General features: G+C 40.4%; 1 protein-coding gene across 3 annotated transcripts in view; it reads left to right on the forward strand.

Moving 5' to 3' along the window:
• Window positions 1-16145, forward strand: part of EPHA4 (EPH receptor A4) — a 148608-nt gene that overhangs the window by 105590 nt on the left and 26873 nt on the right. For all 3 annotated transcript variants that reach the window (XM_071216105.1, XM_058300045.2, XM_071216104.1), the window contains 4 exons: window positions 5008-5132; window positions 6093-6252; window positions 7524-7635; window positions 15893-15951. In XM_071216105.1, coding sequence (XP_071072206.1) covers window positions 5008-5132; window positions 6093-6252; window positions 7524-7635; window positions 15893-15951 — 456 coding nt within the window. The remainder of the gene's footprint in view (window positions 1-5007; window positions 5133-6092; window positions 6253-7523; window positions 7636-15892; window positions 15952-16145) is intronic.

Genomic DNA, 16145 nt, shown 5'->3' on the forward strand with positions numbered 1-16145 from the left:
CTGTTCTTCGGGGTGTTAACTAGTAAATATCAGACCTGGGATTTTATCCAGAAATCTTTCAGAAAATCCATTGCTTTGTCACCAGAATCATAAAGCAAAGAATATGTTAGCATTAGGTATGTGGGTCAATTTTTTTTTTTTTTTAAAGGGGGTATGGGGCAAGTAGGCACTGAACCACTGAGCTACACCTGTTCCCATTTTTTGGTCTTTACTTCATGTCACATGTCCTGGTTGAATCCGCTGCCCCCACAGAACATGGGTGCTATCAATCCCTGGAAATTCCATTCATATCTACAGCAGTGCACCTTTGCTTAGCCATCCTTTCTCCTTTCTGCGTCCCATTTAACCATGCAAATCTTAATACTTCACAAATTCTCCCGTGGTTCTTTTTGCAATCCAGAGTTAAATCCTCCCTATTCTGGTCTCTTGTCTCAGCCATTGCCTTTCTTGTGCCAAATTTTAACTTTAACCTTAGAAACATAAATGCTTATTTAGCTCTACTTTGAATGGCAAGGTCCTCAAGCAAAGGCCTAAAGAATGTTTGTTATATGATTGAGTGGCTATACTAGCATGACTTTAAGTAAGAAGAAGAAATGAAGGACGTATTTTGGGTTAAAAACTACTGACATACCCTTGAGAGTAAGAGGAAAATATGGTCTCAGGCATGGGCATCTCAGAAGAGGAAACTGACCATTTATTGGTCATAGTATATTCAGCTTCAAAAGTTTGACAATTAAGGACTTAATTGAATTATTAATAAATCACAAACATTTCTTAAAGGGTTACCTTTGTTACATCCATCATCTTTCTGCAGCCATCCTACTGCCAGCTAGCATTGCTGGATCTCCTTGTGTGTAATATCTAAATTCTGGCCATTAAACTTTCCAGGCACCGGGAACTCTCCTTGAAGCAAACATTTCCCCTTGGATTAAGGAAGTCAGTGAGTAGAGAGGAAAGCCTTTTTAATCTAAAGTCCATCTCTTTCTTTAGTAAGGAGATTTACATTAGCCACAGTTTCCTCTTGAGCATCTAAAGATACAGTATGATGAGAAAGTCCCCACTCTTAATCCGCTCCATTACCATGAGAAAACCTGGATAAGATGGGATTCAGCAGTAACTGTCTCCTTGAATTCTAGAAAAATGGGTCTTCTGATTTGACATAGGGAGTGATGTCTCTGTAAGGCTATTATAAAATGTCCCCATCTTTTTTTTTTTTCCCAGTTAAGAAGAGGCTAAAGTAGAAGGTGGTACTTAATCTGATTCCAAGGATTATATTTTATTCAGTTTTGTGACCTCTCCGCCCATCGATGCCTTGTTCTCTAGGTGCTCATTCAATATGCGTTGCATGAATGAGTCAGGATCAAGGAAGAACCATGCCTCTACAAGGCTCCAGAGTATAAATCAGAACTGAAAGACCAGCAGGGCCTTTTTTGTCTACTTGATCTTTTTGTGTTGACCAAAATTCCCATGAGGATGAGAAGTGTGCTTTTGAGCTTTCAGTTCAGGTAATAAATACATAGGCCTTGATTTGTCCAAACTCTTATTAAACCAGATAGTTGGGGGGCATATTCCATCTGTTATTTTATTAGTCTATTATCTCTTCTGCTAATTCTGTCAGCAATAGTCAGAGCCCTGGAGTATGGGAACTCAGGAGGCAAAACATTCCTAAAAGGGGTAGGGTTGGGCAATGTTTACCAAAGGGTGGAAATGTACCAGTTGTGGGGTCAGAGAAGCAGATGGGACATTGTATCACAATGAATTGTCCTTTGTGAAAGCTAGTCCCTTTTCAGTCCTCACTCATTCTTCTGATTACTTCAAGGGCAGAACTTTAAGTTAGTGCCAGGTATCATCAATGCCTATACAAAGCTTAAAGAGCAAAAATATCTGACAACTATTTGATAACATTGCTTCATTTATATTCTGTTCATTTTTATAGTTACCTTCCAGTAACTGCAAGTGAATACAGGATTTCATTTATGCCAGTAAGGAAAGTTTCTTTTCAGATAAAACTATTGAAATAAAAATAGTGAATTAAGAAAGTAATAATCAGTATAGTACAGGTTTCAAAAGAATGGGGCAGCAATTACATGGGTGGCATGAGAAGGCCATTGCTTGGGGACCGCTGGGGTAGGGGAAAGCACAAGAGTGCCGTTGCTTCTTCAAGGAAAGGCCCCATAAACAGGCACACCCAACAGAGCAAAGGCTTCCAGGTGTAGAGTTGGGGGTTGTATGGGGACTGGGTAGAAAAGGCAAGGAGACAACCCTCCAGAGTGGCATATGGTGTAGAAGACATCCAAGTTGCATCTTTTCTCTAAAGAGGCAAAGTGGCCAAGTTCAACTTTTCTCAAACTAATGTTCTCCTTAACAGAGAATGTAAAAATCTCACCTCCAGGGGTGAGGAATGGCCACCATATTGTATTACAGTGCAATTAGCATGTCTTCATTATGTTTCCCAACCTCAGTTGGTCATAGATTGCTTTCATCACTGTGCCTTCATAATACCCTGTTCTGTAGAAAATCTGTTCAAAGACTTCAGGCTTTATAGCCATACTACATAATACTCACTTTGTGAACCAGATCAATTCATTCTACTTTCCTCCAGTTGCCCTGCTAGAGAAGGTACTGAAGACAAATGTCAACTTAGCAGTTTTCTCATTGTCTCCATCCTAACATTCTATTTTCATTGCGTCCTTCCTCCTTCTCACTTGCAATTTCTCTTTAATCTCTGTTGTCCTCCATTTTTATGACAGCTGAGACAGGTATGCCCTGGTGCTTATTTTCAAAATTTGGCACAACAATTTCCCAAGTCGGGCTGCATTTAGAAATATTCCATTAGCTAACGTGATTATATTGTTAACTCCCTGCCTGAGATTTTTGAGCACCTTGGTTGAGCTCATATTCCCTTTGAATGGGCACTGGAACACTGCTGCTCAAACTTGTAAAATGGAAATAGGATTCATTTCCCACTTGCAGCAGTTTAGTGATAACCCAAGCCGAGTGAAGCCGGCTTAGTTAATCAGTGCACTCAGAGGTCAGCCTGGCAATTCTTTCCCAAGGAATCTGTCGATTTTCAGTATCTCACCCAGACCGTTACTGAGAGAAAGTTCATTTTATAATTTTACGATTTCCCCCCTGCCTGCTTTCTTTCGCTTTTCCATTTTATTTCCCAGTCCTGAACATCGCACTTTAAAAAGCCCCTTTTTATGGAGTGTATGCTAAAGTTCTCTGTTAGGCAATGTATTTATTACCTGGAGTGAAATGGCTTTTCACAGCCAGGCAGCCTTCTTGCTACCTCTATATTTAAGAAAGTTGCTCCTTGTGTTTTTCTGGACAATGGCTCTGTGTCAACCAGTAAAGAAAGGGATGGGGGGGGGTTGAAAATGTGTTTGTATGTACATGTTGGGGAAGGGAGTTCTTATTGCATCTAATGGGCACATTTCTGTGTTTCATTTTCCTCAGATGTTCAGTGGCTTCCATATGTCTGTCGCACTCCGCTTTGTTCATCCAGTTTGGTATTTCCAACCTTGCGGTTACCTTTGATAAGAGGCCACGTGTATCCACTGTAACTTTCCCTTGTGTTTATGCCTGAGATCCAATCTGGAATAGCTTTGGGATTGAGAGAGAGAGGAGAAACACAGAAATATAGGGAGGCCTGTGTGGTTTCACTATGCGGGGTGTGTGTGTGTGTGTGTGTGTATGACCATCCCAAAGCATCTCTAACAGAGGCCAGGCTGTGAAGTAGAGCATCCAGCTCCAGGAGATGCTCTCTAGTGGATTCCCTTCAGCTGCAAGACTCCCTTCTGTGGCTGTGGGTTGTGTTGGTTGGTTTCCTGCCACATCAGTATACCTGTCAGTTACAGTCAAATGGGTTTGAATCATTCTGTTTTCAGTAACAATTTTATTTTGCTTTTGCTCTGTGTCTTCAGAATTAGGGCCTAGCAGCCATGGTGTGTGCATTGGGGAATGGCAAGGGGATGAGCCAACGCTAAGATGTCCCTCAGCAGCCATTTTTTTCAAGTTTGATTTTGTCCCTGTAGATAAAATTTCACATATTTCTACAGTTGGGCACACACACACACAAAGAATATTGAGTCCATTTAGGAAGACCTCTAATCACTGGTTCTACAAACCAGTTTTGTTGGATATGATGAAACATTTCCTGGATACTCCCCCTTCTCTTTGGAGATCATGTGTTTGTTTTAGAAATTGTCAGTTCCAGCAGAACTTGGTAACAGCTGGCTGGGGATGCAACCACCAACTCATTGGGCAGTGGAGAAGTAAGAATTGGGCAGCCTGCACAGCCCCAATTCATGCCCAGTGGAGACCCTACTTTTGTGGCTTTCTGAGGCAGGTTTCCTACTGAGCAGGCACAAGCAATATTTCAACTCTGTTGTGAAAGAGCTGCAAAAGGCCATATATGTCCAGAGAGACCATTGTTGTTTTATTTGTGTTTTTCATTACTACTTGTTTATATTCAAACTGAAATCTTACTCTGATTAAGCAGTCATTTTATTTATATTGAGAAAGTATAGAAATTGTTTGCCTTCTACATTCCCTTCAGTGTCCAAGGATGAGTTGCCAATCTCTTGCTCTTTTAAAATTAAAGACCAGTGAGGTGACACTCATAATAATACTTCGGAGGTGGGATGAGATGGAGTTTTATCCAGCCTGAAAAGGAGGTCTTCCAAAGGCTTCCATGGCTGACAAAATGTCAAAAACCTGACAGCACTCTTTGTCCCTGGGGCCTTTTCTAAGTTCTGGCTCTTGGTACCGGGGACCATTAGGCTTTCACTTCAGAGATTGTTTTCTAAGGCAAACCAGGTAGAAAAATAGTATTGAAGAGGACCATAAACATAGTATGTTTTCCTATGGGGAAAGCACAAAAGGGGATGGGGAGAAGATAATCCTCCCCACGTTTCTTAAGTAGGATGAAATTATTGATGCCATTAAAAACATTTTTTTTTCCCCCTTAAGTAAAATGTTTTATCTTTTTTCTTTCCTCCATAGCACCATCATCCATTGCTTTGGTCCAGGCCAAAGAAGTAACGAGGTACAGTGTTGCACTGGCTTGGTTGGAACCAGATCGGCCCAATGGGGTGATCTTGGAGTATGAAGTCAAATATTACGAGAAGGTATTCCTCGAATGGGCAAGGTCTCCCTCCCTCTTTCCTCCTCCTTCCCTCCTTCTTTCCTTTCCTACCCTCATTCCTTCCTTTTTCTGTTTAGCTTTTGGCCAGTTATAAATTGCATCCTGGAATAATGGAGAATCCTAAAACACAAATTTATTTTGTATTTTAACAAATCTAATTATGAACTAATTTATTGCTAATTATGTTGAAAAGTAGGAAAAAATAAATAGCTTTGTAATATAGTGATACGTTTTTCTTTCTAGTAGTGAAAATCAGGATAGCTAAGTTCTAATCTGTAATTCTATCAGGGAGAGTGACTTGTAACAACTGCAGTAATGCTCTGTTTAAGTAGATCACTAATATTCAGAAAGAAGGTGTGGGTTTTGATGACTTTTCATTGAAAATCAGGGAAGGAAAATCACATTCTTCAACCTCTTGAATTTGTGGAAAGACATTATTTTTACAACTAACTTGTCTCTCTTAAAGGACAGAAATCTGAAGAGCGCTATTTGCATTCAGGCTTGTCTAGAAGGTGAACAATTGGCCTTCTCTTCCTTTTTAAAGAGAACCCCTTATTGGCTTCCTTATTAAAAGCAGAAAAGGGATAGGATTTTTTCATTGAAACCTAAATTACAACATTTTTGACATTATCGAGATAGGTTTCTAACGGTTATTTCTGTTAAGTTGCTGGGTGGAGAGTAAGAAAAGTCACCAGCCATCCTTTAATGTCCTGTTCAGAAAAGATGATGAGTAATCTCTGGATCGGATCGTACCTGAACCCCTCATCTCTTCTGATGTCTAAGAAGTAACAGTAGTACTTAGAATGTGGGGCCTAGAGAGTTTATCAATCTCCATTTACTTTCTACTTCTGAGTAGAATGGCTGGGCTGCTTTGATACTGCACCTAGCGTGAGCGGGGGATTTATTCTGCCACCTTCCTCAATTTCATCTTCTTCTAATACAGGACCAGAATGAGCGAAGCTATCGTATTGTCCGGACGGCTGCCAGGAACACGGATATCAAGGGCCTGAACCCCCTGACTTCCTATGTTTTCCACGTGCGAGCCCGGACCGCAGCCGGCTATGGGGACTTCAGCGAGCCCCTGGAGGTCACAACCAACACAGGTGACCAGGCCATCTGGCCCCGGTGGGGGGCTTCTGGGCTGCTCTTTACCTTACAGTGTGGCTCCCACTCCAGTGAAATTTAAGGAGCTGTATATAATTTTTGATTCTGAAGACATTCTATTGGAATGGACGTTGCTTGAAATAAGTAATAGCCAATGTCTGTAACTTAGAAAACCTCACGCTATTTAGAGATCATTTTTCATAATGGTATCCAACCTCTTCATAGGAATGAAAAATGTTGTCTATCTCTTGTTTTGAATCTTCTACAAACTTTGGAAAATGGGATTGCTTAATGGATTAATTGTAGGTTGCATAGCTGCCCTGCGTTATGGTAAGGAGCTTTCTTCCTGAGAAGATTAAGGAAGGGACCAGTTTTTTTTTTCCCCTTACTTATTTCTAGGAATCTGTTTAAATCAAGCCAGATGAGGTGTTTTTTTGTTGTGTTTTTGTTTTGGGTTTTATTTATTTATTCTTTTAAGCTGCCTTAGGAAAATATATCAAATCTTTCTATGTTGTGACTTGGATCAATTGGTTGATTGAGTCAAATGCTTGCAGAAGGCCTACCCATGGAAAATCAGTTTACCTAAGATATTTCAGCTTCCATAATTAACAAGCTAAATATGGCCACCTTGATATGGAGATGGTAAGACAGAATTTTGGACATTAGTTCTAGGAAGAGATTTTATTCACAATTTATTAAATAAAATACAATAAAGAAAAACAAAACAAAACAAAAACAAAAACCAGAAGACAAATTGCTCTAGAATTGAATACTGAAGGGGATTGACATCCCTTGAGATTATCCTGGAAGGCTTCAAGAAGGCAGTGGCTTTTGAGCTGGTCAATAATAAACAGGTGTTTAATCAATATAGAGGGAGTTCATTCCAAAACTGTTTGTCCTTCATGAACTTTTCAAGTCTCTTTCTCACTAAGGAATGCATCAGATCATTATGTCAGAGTTAAGGCTAGGGGGAAGAAAGGCAAAGAAGAAAGAAAAGGCTACAAGCATTAATGTTTACTGTAGGGTTTAATAAGAGATGAGAAGAAAGCAATCTTTTTCCTTCTGAGTGAAGTTCTTCATACAATTTATAAAAAGAATGTCTTCATCTCATTAAGGCTGTCTTAGAAAATGCTGTTGATGAATACTTAACGAAGGGCAAAAGAGGCTGTGAGTATTTCAGATGGCTTGAGAAAGTTGGAGATTGTGACTCGCTCGGAAGCTCTGCCTCCCAGAGCTTACCGGAGGTGACCCCTGCGTATCTGTCCTCCAGTGCCTTCCCGGATCATTGGAGACGGGGCCAACTCCACCGTCCTGCTGGTCTCGGTCTCGGGCAGCGTGGTGCTGGTGGTCATTCTGGTTGCCGCCTTCGTCATCAGCAGGAGGTAAGCACTGGAGGCACTCACTGCCCCACCCCACCCCCTACCCTCCAGCTTTTAGGCGGGAGCTTTTTGTCTTCTTCACACAAAGCTGAGGCTTTTGATTAGCATCATAAACGTGGTATTTGCATCGCCAGCTCCCTCCTCCTTGCTTTGATCTTCTCACATTCTTACTGGAGCTGCCTGCTGAATCCCTCAGGTCCTCACCCGGGAGACTCCTGGATAGGCCCAAGTGCTTGCAGGAAACCCAGCTGGAAGGCAGGCCAGTGTGAGATTCCTAGATATTCTAATCTCTGTGGTAAAGCTGGAACCCTTTTCCCTCTCTTAAGCTAGGCTGGACTGACTGCCAGAGGCAAGAAAGGTCCAGATACAATTTGAGTCCTTAGTTTGAGCTCTGCCATTGCCAGCTATAATGAGTCTGTTTCTGTTTTATAAAATAGGCATAATCATCTATGCCTCACCCGGGTACTGACAGGAGAATGATAATAAACAAAATAGGTTTTATGGCACTTAGTAAGTGCTTTACCATTAATTATAATCATAATCATTAATAACAATGGTAACCAAAGCAAAGAAATGGGAACTACAGTGTCAAGCTCCCCTCAGGCAAGGCCACTGTCATTTCCAAAGAATATCCACTGAGCACACTGTGGGTTTGAATCTAAAACAGCAGACTTATCCTATGAGAGCACATAATACTTGGGGAAAAAAAGGTCTAAAAGAGAGGGGTCGTGAAAATAGTTTGGCAGCCTATTCTTGAGTACTGTTTTTTTCCTACAGTTGTTGCTCCAGGAGAATCCCTGGATTCTTAGCATGTGCTTTACACCTAGGTCACTTTTATCTCCTTTATCTTAGTCAAACTTTGCCCTCATATACCTGTTTCCAGCCCCTGTTACAAGATGAGACTATTAGTGAAAAAAAGGCAGAACCTGGGGGTGTCAAGTTAATCCTCTTCAATATAAACCTCTCGTGTTATAGAAGAGGAAAATGATGCTCAGAAAGAGTGACTTGTCCAAGGTCATGGCACTGCCATAGTTGGAGAGCTGTGACTGGACCCCCAGTAACCATGCTTGGCTCCCAGGCCAGTGTCTCTTGCATTGTCCCTCTCTACTCTCTTCCTGGCAATCCCACCTATGTCACGACTTTGGCTCTGGCTGTTTTCATGGGCCTGGGCAAGCCACCATCCTTGTCCCTCACTGTGGTTTGTTATAATTAGAGTAATGATCATACCTCTGAGTGGTTTTGGTTGTCATATGTACTTATCAATAGCATACCCCTACCCTTCAAATGCCCTGCTTTATACAGATCAATTATGATCACTAATTGTGATATAGTATGAGATGCTGCATTTTTTTACAGGCATCTACATTTATCATCGTGTTCATTCTTTTTGGTACGAAGTTTCTAACTAGGTATTTTTGATTAGAGCAGTGAGTTCCATCTGGAAGAAGCCAAATCCACCATAAACCTTCACCATCATTGCTGTAGCACACACAAACATACATATAGATATACCTGCCATGCTCTGTATCGTAGTATAGCTCAGCCTTTGGAAACTTTAATTTTGCCTGAACAGAACCTGAATTCCTAGTGTTCATTCCTTCCCTGACATTTGATTTTGGAGGTCAGCCAAGATGGACCTCTTCCTTGTCCATTGCCATTTGATTTTATGTATGCACACTCCACTCACATGCACACATGGGGAATATGAAGAAATTGCATGGACTTTTGCCTTCATTATTACTCTGTTTTGGCATTTGAAAAGTTTACAGTGATTATAAACAACCTTTGTTATCAGAAAATAAAGATGCTTAAATACAGAAAAAAATCTGTTAATTCCCTCCACCTCAAAAGAAAGAAAGAAAGAAAGAAAAAAGACTAAAATCTAGCACCATGTGATCTCAGAGCCAGGCAGGAGAAACACTTCTTTCCAGAAAGTGCATCTCCTCTTATGTTTTGACCATCTCTTTGATATCGGTGGGAAGCATTCTCTAGTTGTAGTCAAGCTTTAATCTGTTCTACCATTTTAAGTGGCCCTAAATACAGCAGTCAAATCAGGGTAATTAGAAGTAAGTCATCCTCATAATAGTTTCTCCTTAAAACATCAGCTCTGACGAAAAGAACGGAAAAACACATGAGAATGTAATGCACGGAGACAGTTTATTAAAAGCCATGGCTATAGAAAATAGTGTCATCAAGCTTGATGGCTTAATTCCCTTTCTGCTTTTATTGATCACTTTATTATTTAAGGCAGGATTGATAGCAGGATGCTTTGGATTTCCAATTATGAGTCTCCCACCTTAGAGAATTGAGCCTGTCATGTTACCCAGCTATGATTCCTGTTCCTTCTCCCCATTAAAAAAAAATGTCACTTCCCCAGGCTGATAAACACTGCTCAGTGATTGGTCCTCAATGGATCACTTTTTAGAAAATGAAATGTCAACCCCTTGCCCCCATATTGATTCTTCTTTAGTGTCGGCCATAAAGCTGTCATGGGAAAGGCTGCCTGGAGCCAGGTAGCTGACAAGCTTCGCAGTGGCTGACGCACACTCGGCCGATTCTTCTCCCCACCCGGGCTGCCTGCTGCCTCATCTTGGACTAGAAATGTTTAAATGGGACAAGAACAGGGGACGAGATTGGAGACAGTAGTGGAGACCGAAGTCTGGCCTAGACTTTTCATGAGAGTACAATGGAAGGTAGTAAATGGTGTTGGTGAAACATCACCCAACCGTCTCTTGATAGCCTCAGCTTTAAAGACCCTCACCTGCAAAGTCCCAGTCCTGGCCTTTGCTGATGGGGGCTTCTCCTTTCTCTCACCTGCAGAATGTTGATTCTAGGAAGGATGTTAAAGACCCCTAGGGGAGACTCTTCAAACGGAATTCCACCCAACTGATGCCAGGGGAGATTTTTCAGCAGTAGATGAACAGAAACCCCCCAGCAAGAATAACATTTCCCTTTTAAACGTCTATTTCAGTCCTTCTGATTATCTCAGAGAGAAAGTCTGTTTGGTGCTAATTTGTCTTGTAAGAAACAGGAAACAGTCTCAGGCTCACAGTGGGTACCTTGCTCGATTTTTTTTCTAGTTATTGCTTCCTTTATTTCATTATATTTATTCAATACTGTATGAGCCTGAGTTGAAGGCAAGTCAGTGTAATCCCCAAGTTTTTCCATGAGAAAATTTGTTCTTTTCTTTTGGCTAACTTGGATATGTAGGCATCTGGGGATCTCTGAAAGAATCAAACGAATAAATTGATAAAATTCATGTATTTAAAATTATACATTATATAAAGTACATTGATTTAGATGTAGCATATGTTTTTTACCACTCACATTATGCTAAACAGATTTGCCTACATTTTTATAGGCATCTTTTCGATCAGTGTCCTGTCCCTTGAGTTATAATTTCAGTATTCTATCCTAGTTTTCCCAAGCACACCACAACTGCTTTCTAAGTTGTTTAAGGTACAGCACTTCTTGTAAATGTGTGATGCTGTTCCTAGAAATTGGGATAAACAAACCACATGTGCACACTCTCTTATCAACAAGGCACAATTTCCCCATTTTCCTACAGGTATATATTTGTGATCTTTGTACTGAAACCAGTTGACTGCTTCACCCCCCACACACTTTTTTTTTAATTAAAGAAATTGCAGGTTTATGGAATAGTCATGCATAAAATACAGGATTCCTATATACTGCCCTATTAACACCTTGCATTGCCAAGGTACATTAGTTTCAATTGATGAAAACACATTACAGTTTTATAACTGTACTATTAACTATAGTGCATGGTTTAACTTAGGATTCATTGTGTTGTGTAGTTCCATGGAATTTTTAAAACTTTTTACTCCAGTAACATTTATACAATCTAACATTTTTCCTTTTAACCACATTCGGATATGTATGTCAGTGCTGTTAAATATGCTCACAATTTTATGATACCATCACCACCATCTATTACCAAAACATCTCCATCATTCCAAATATAAACTGTACATTTTAAGCCTTAATTCCCTATTCCCTATTTCCTCACAGTCCCCTGGTAACCTGTAGATTGACTTTATGAGCTTGCTTATTCTAATTTTTTCATCAGTGAGATAGTACAATATTTGTTCTCTTGGGTCTGGCTTATTTCACTCAACATATTGTTGCATGTATCAGGACCTCATTCCTTTTTTGCAGCTGAATAATATTCCATTGTATACATTTTGTTTAACCATTCAGCTATTGATCGACACTGGTTGGCTTCCATCTTTTGGCAATTGTGAATAATGCCATTTTGAAATTGGTGTGCAAATATCTGCTTGAGCTCCTGCTTTCAAGGCTTTTGGTTATATACCAGTTTATTGGTTTTTAAAATGATCTTTAAAAGACCCTTAGAAATGACATATAATGGACAATTATAAGGTTATAATCTTTAGTACAAATGATTGAATGCGTGTTCAATTTCCCTGACACCTGCCTTTATGATTTAGACTAGGGTGTCTTTCCCTAATAGTACTTCATTGCTCAAGTCTGAGGAAAAATTTTAAGGACTAGAATTCAAGATGACTCCCATTTTTCTAAAGGACAATTTGGGGGTCCGGGACAAGTAGTACCTGATAACGGAGCATATGTGCCTCTTTTAAACTGACCTTTTGAAGTGTCTCCCCGGTGATTTTGGTAACATTTTTAGTGTGAATTAGTGTGCAAGTCTAATGTGCATTATAAAGCCAGACTTTGTAAGTTGGCTTGTCTTCTTATTGAAGGTTAAGATTTTACACTTTGGAGCTAACTGCTCACACAACGCTAAAACAGTTGCCATTCAGCCTGCGTCTATCTTCCCTGGTGTCCTAATTTTCTTCCCTGGAATATTATGATCACATAAGAATGAATACGCTTAAATGTTAGCCTAAATTGGCTCTGATGAAGTCATGTAAATTCATACAATTAGGGGGCAGATGGTACCACGGGAACATTTCTAAACAACTTGCTTGCAATCGTACGGTTCAATTCCAACCATTTCAAAATGTTGCTCGTGAAGAACGTTTAGACATCATTTGGAGCAAGAACAATGACAGCTTAAGGAAGGAGAAAAAGAAGGATGGCTTTTATGAATCTTCACGGGTAAAGCCGCTAAACGCTGGAAAGGGCCCTCCTGGAGCCGTTCTAGTTATTGCATTGCTTTATCTCCTTTAATCTGCACGTTAACTGAATAAATTACTTACCTTTTACTAATTAGTTTTGGAACAGTGAACCACATCAATCAAATCCATCCACTTGATGAGGGAAGTTAGTGTTTTAATAAAAGCAGGGCTGATGCTGGGGCTCCTGCCTCCTGCCCCCTCCCGGATTTTGTTTGTTTTATTGACTAGTCAAGGTGCCCGGAACAGCGCCTGGGTTGGGAGGGCAGCTTTGGAACTCCAGCTGTTCTTCAACAATGCTGGTTAAGACCCTTTATATGGGTTCCTTTGCCCAGGGGAGGGGAAGGGAAGGCCTGACTCTCTCTCTTTCAAAGTTTCACCTGCAGTCGGCCTTTTTCCCTGCCTCCTGGGGTTGAAAGTTTCCACGCTACCTTCTGGAGCATTCGACTAACCTACACCCCCCCCTTGCCTTCTCCTTTCTAATCAGCTTGCCTCCATTCTCAATAATTAGAAAGTCCAAACCTTCAACAAAGGTTTCTTTCTGCATTCAGGTGAGGTGAGCTCCTTGAATGCCAATTTAGATTTAGCACTTCTTTAGGCTGAGTGGTTTCCTCCTGGCTGCCAACCCAAAAATAAGCTTCAATGGGCTTTCTTTCCTGGGACAATAAAGGGCCAAGGAGAAAGGGTCATCAGGTGACAAAGGTAGAGTCAGGCCGGGTCAGTTTTTGTTTTCAAGGTATTATTAAAAAGCTAATAGGCTGCAATCAGCCTTTGAACAGTAATGCTGTGTTTCTTTTTCAGCATTCCTTGTGCTCTTCTAGAGGCCTCTCCTCCGAGAAACACTTGTAATAAAGAAGTTTCTTTAAAAATAATCACCTTCACCACTAATTTAATTCCTCCTTCTCTGTTTAGGAGTCTGAGTAATGGGTGGGCGGGTCAGCCTGATAATGAGTGATTCCCCGCCATTTTGCAGTTCCTCAGGCTCTGCCCATATATAATGAATGTGCTGGAAGTAAAACAGATAACCACACTGCAACTGAGGCCACTTATGTCTCTTGGTATATACCAGAGTTTTTACTCATGGACTCACCGTTTAAAGTGGGTACCAAAACTCTCTTGCTCTATGCATTTCTGTTTTTTACCTTTAAAGGAAAGAAATTCAAATCAGTATTTTAGATCTTAAGTGGTTTTAAAGATACACTTGTAATTTTCAATAATGCTTTTAGGAGCTCTGTTAAGATACAATCTGTCAAGGGAGCAGAACCCTGTCACACCCTTGGGGGACAGCCACGTGTTCCTCTGACAAAATGTTGTTTTAGTAGTTCCTGATCAAACATGCTTACATTTCCTTTAAGATGGGGGTGGGGAGAGGGAAGAGGAGGGCCAGAGGGGCTTCTATCATTCATAGAAAGTTGTTTGGTTCCAGTGTATTTATATTTAAACCTGTTTCCTTGATGAAGCAGTACATTTTGAGAACATTTCAATCCCATCTGCATTTAGATGCATTTGATTGATATGGAATATAATACTAAGTCTCATCAGATAGCCTTGTATACTATACCTCCCATATGAGAGGCACTGTGAAGTGGTTAGCTGGATCAGGACAGACACAAAATCCTGCCTTTGCAAAGAGGCGGCATGATTCATTTGCCCCCACGTCTTTGTCTGCCCAATAGAACTGTGCGTCCGCCCACCTGATTGGTTTCCTAGGGTTGTTGTGAAGATACAATTAAATAATGGCTGTGAAGACGCTTTGAAAGGTTAAATGCAAAGTGAAAAATGCAATCTATTATTTGTGATGGAATTATACACTTGGTGGTTATCTGTAGTATACGAGGGTCTCTGTTTGCTAAGCTGACTCCTGCTTTGCAAACACTTAGCGGAGGAGATAATATATGTGATGAGAGAACTTTGAAAAGTTAAATGCAGTGTAAAAGGGCAAGGTATTATTATTTGCCCGGGAATTATACACACGGAGGAACATCTGCAGTCTCAGAGGCTCAACTGATTGCTGGCTGGTTCCTGCCTTACTGACAATGAGGAGAGGAGTGGGGGTGAGCTTTGAACATGTGACCATGATCAGGCTGCCTTGCTGCCCGTTGCACTGCAAGGCTGGTTTAGGCTCACGGGAGTTTTTTTGTTTTTTCATGTGATCATCCTGTCCTTCTCTACTTGTTGCAAGTTCAGGAGTTTCAAGTACTTGGGTGCAGGATTCTGAGCAACTTCACAGCCAAGACACTGTGGCCTTGGGAGAATCTTTCTTCACCTGAGAGCCTCAGCTGCCCCATGTGTAAACCTCTTGACTGCCTCATCCTTCAAGTTATAAGAAAAGTCAAGAAGATTATACATTCTAACATACATTTTACATCTTTGACAGGAACATAAAAGCACACATTTCATTCACTAATGTGGTCTCAACTTCCCAAATTTGAGAGCTTTACTATCAACTGATTTGACTTTCTGATTCATTTAAGTGATGTGGTCTTTTGTGGTTTTATATACTATAGTGGTTCCAGATTTCAGATTCTCAAGGCTTTAAAACAAAGCCAGATCTCACTTCCATATGGCACAGGATGAGAAGGCTGACTGAGAGGTCACAGACTTATTTATTGAAAGATTGACAAAGCAAGCAAAAACTCTTTACTCTTGTCGTTTTTCTGCAAAATCTTAAGGAATTATAAAATAGAAAAAAAGCAAATATTAACATTTTTTAGTTTTTGCTAACTATTTAGAAGCTAATGACCAAAAAACGATTTGAGTTTCTTTTGGTGCGTTACTACGGTTACAGCAACAGGACTTGTATTACCTGTCACATACCAAACATTTTTGTCACTTTGTTTACCTCAACTGTATCTCTTCTTCAGAAGAATTAGTGAAGCTGTAATCCATTGCCATAATATAAATGCTTCATGGGGCTGTGAGATTATGTTTTTTATATATTTACTTTACCTGCTGAAGCAGGTACAACACCTCAGTCTGATATTGTTCTTCACCTTGTGCTTTCTGCCTCTCCTACGCCTGGTTTTCTCCTCTGTGAACTGTGCTTAGCGTCGCTACCTGGTCTACATTACCGTAGAGTTAGTATTACAGCTTTTGTGTGGAAGGACAATCATTTCCCTTTTTAAAACATTTTTTAACAGGCGAAGTAAATACAGCAAAGCAAAACAGGAAGCGGATGAAGAGAAACATTTGAATCAAGGTATGGAATAAAGTCATCTTTCCTGGTTTAGAAATTTCTAAGTGATATTCATGTGACTGTTATGATGTTTTCCACGAAACCACTCAACTATTCAGATAATAGCCAAACCATGCCCGTAAAGGGCAACAAACCCAGAAAAGGTGATTCAGGATTATTTCAAGTGAGACTAAAGTTGGGGGGCGGGGGAGTTTGGA

This window comes from Dasypus novemcinctus, chromosome 7 (genome assembly GCF_030445035.2).
Source record: "Dasypus novemcinctus isolate mDasNov1 chromosome 7, mDasNov1.1.hap2, whole genome shotgun sequence".
NCBI lineage: Eukaryota > Metazoa > Chordata > Mammalia > Cingulata > Dasypodidae > Dasypus > Dasypus novemcinctus.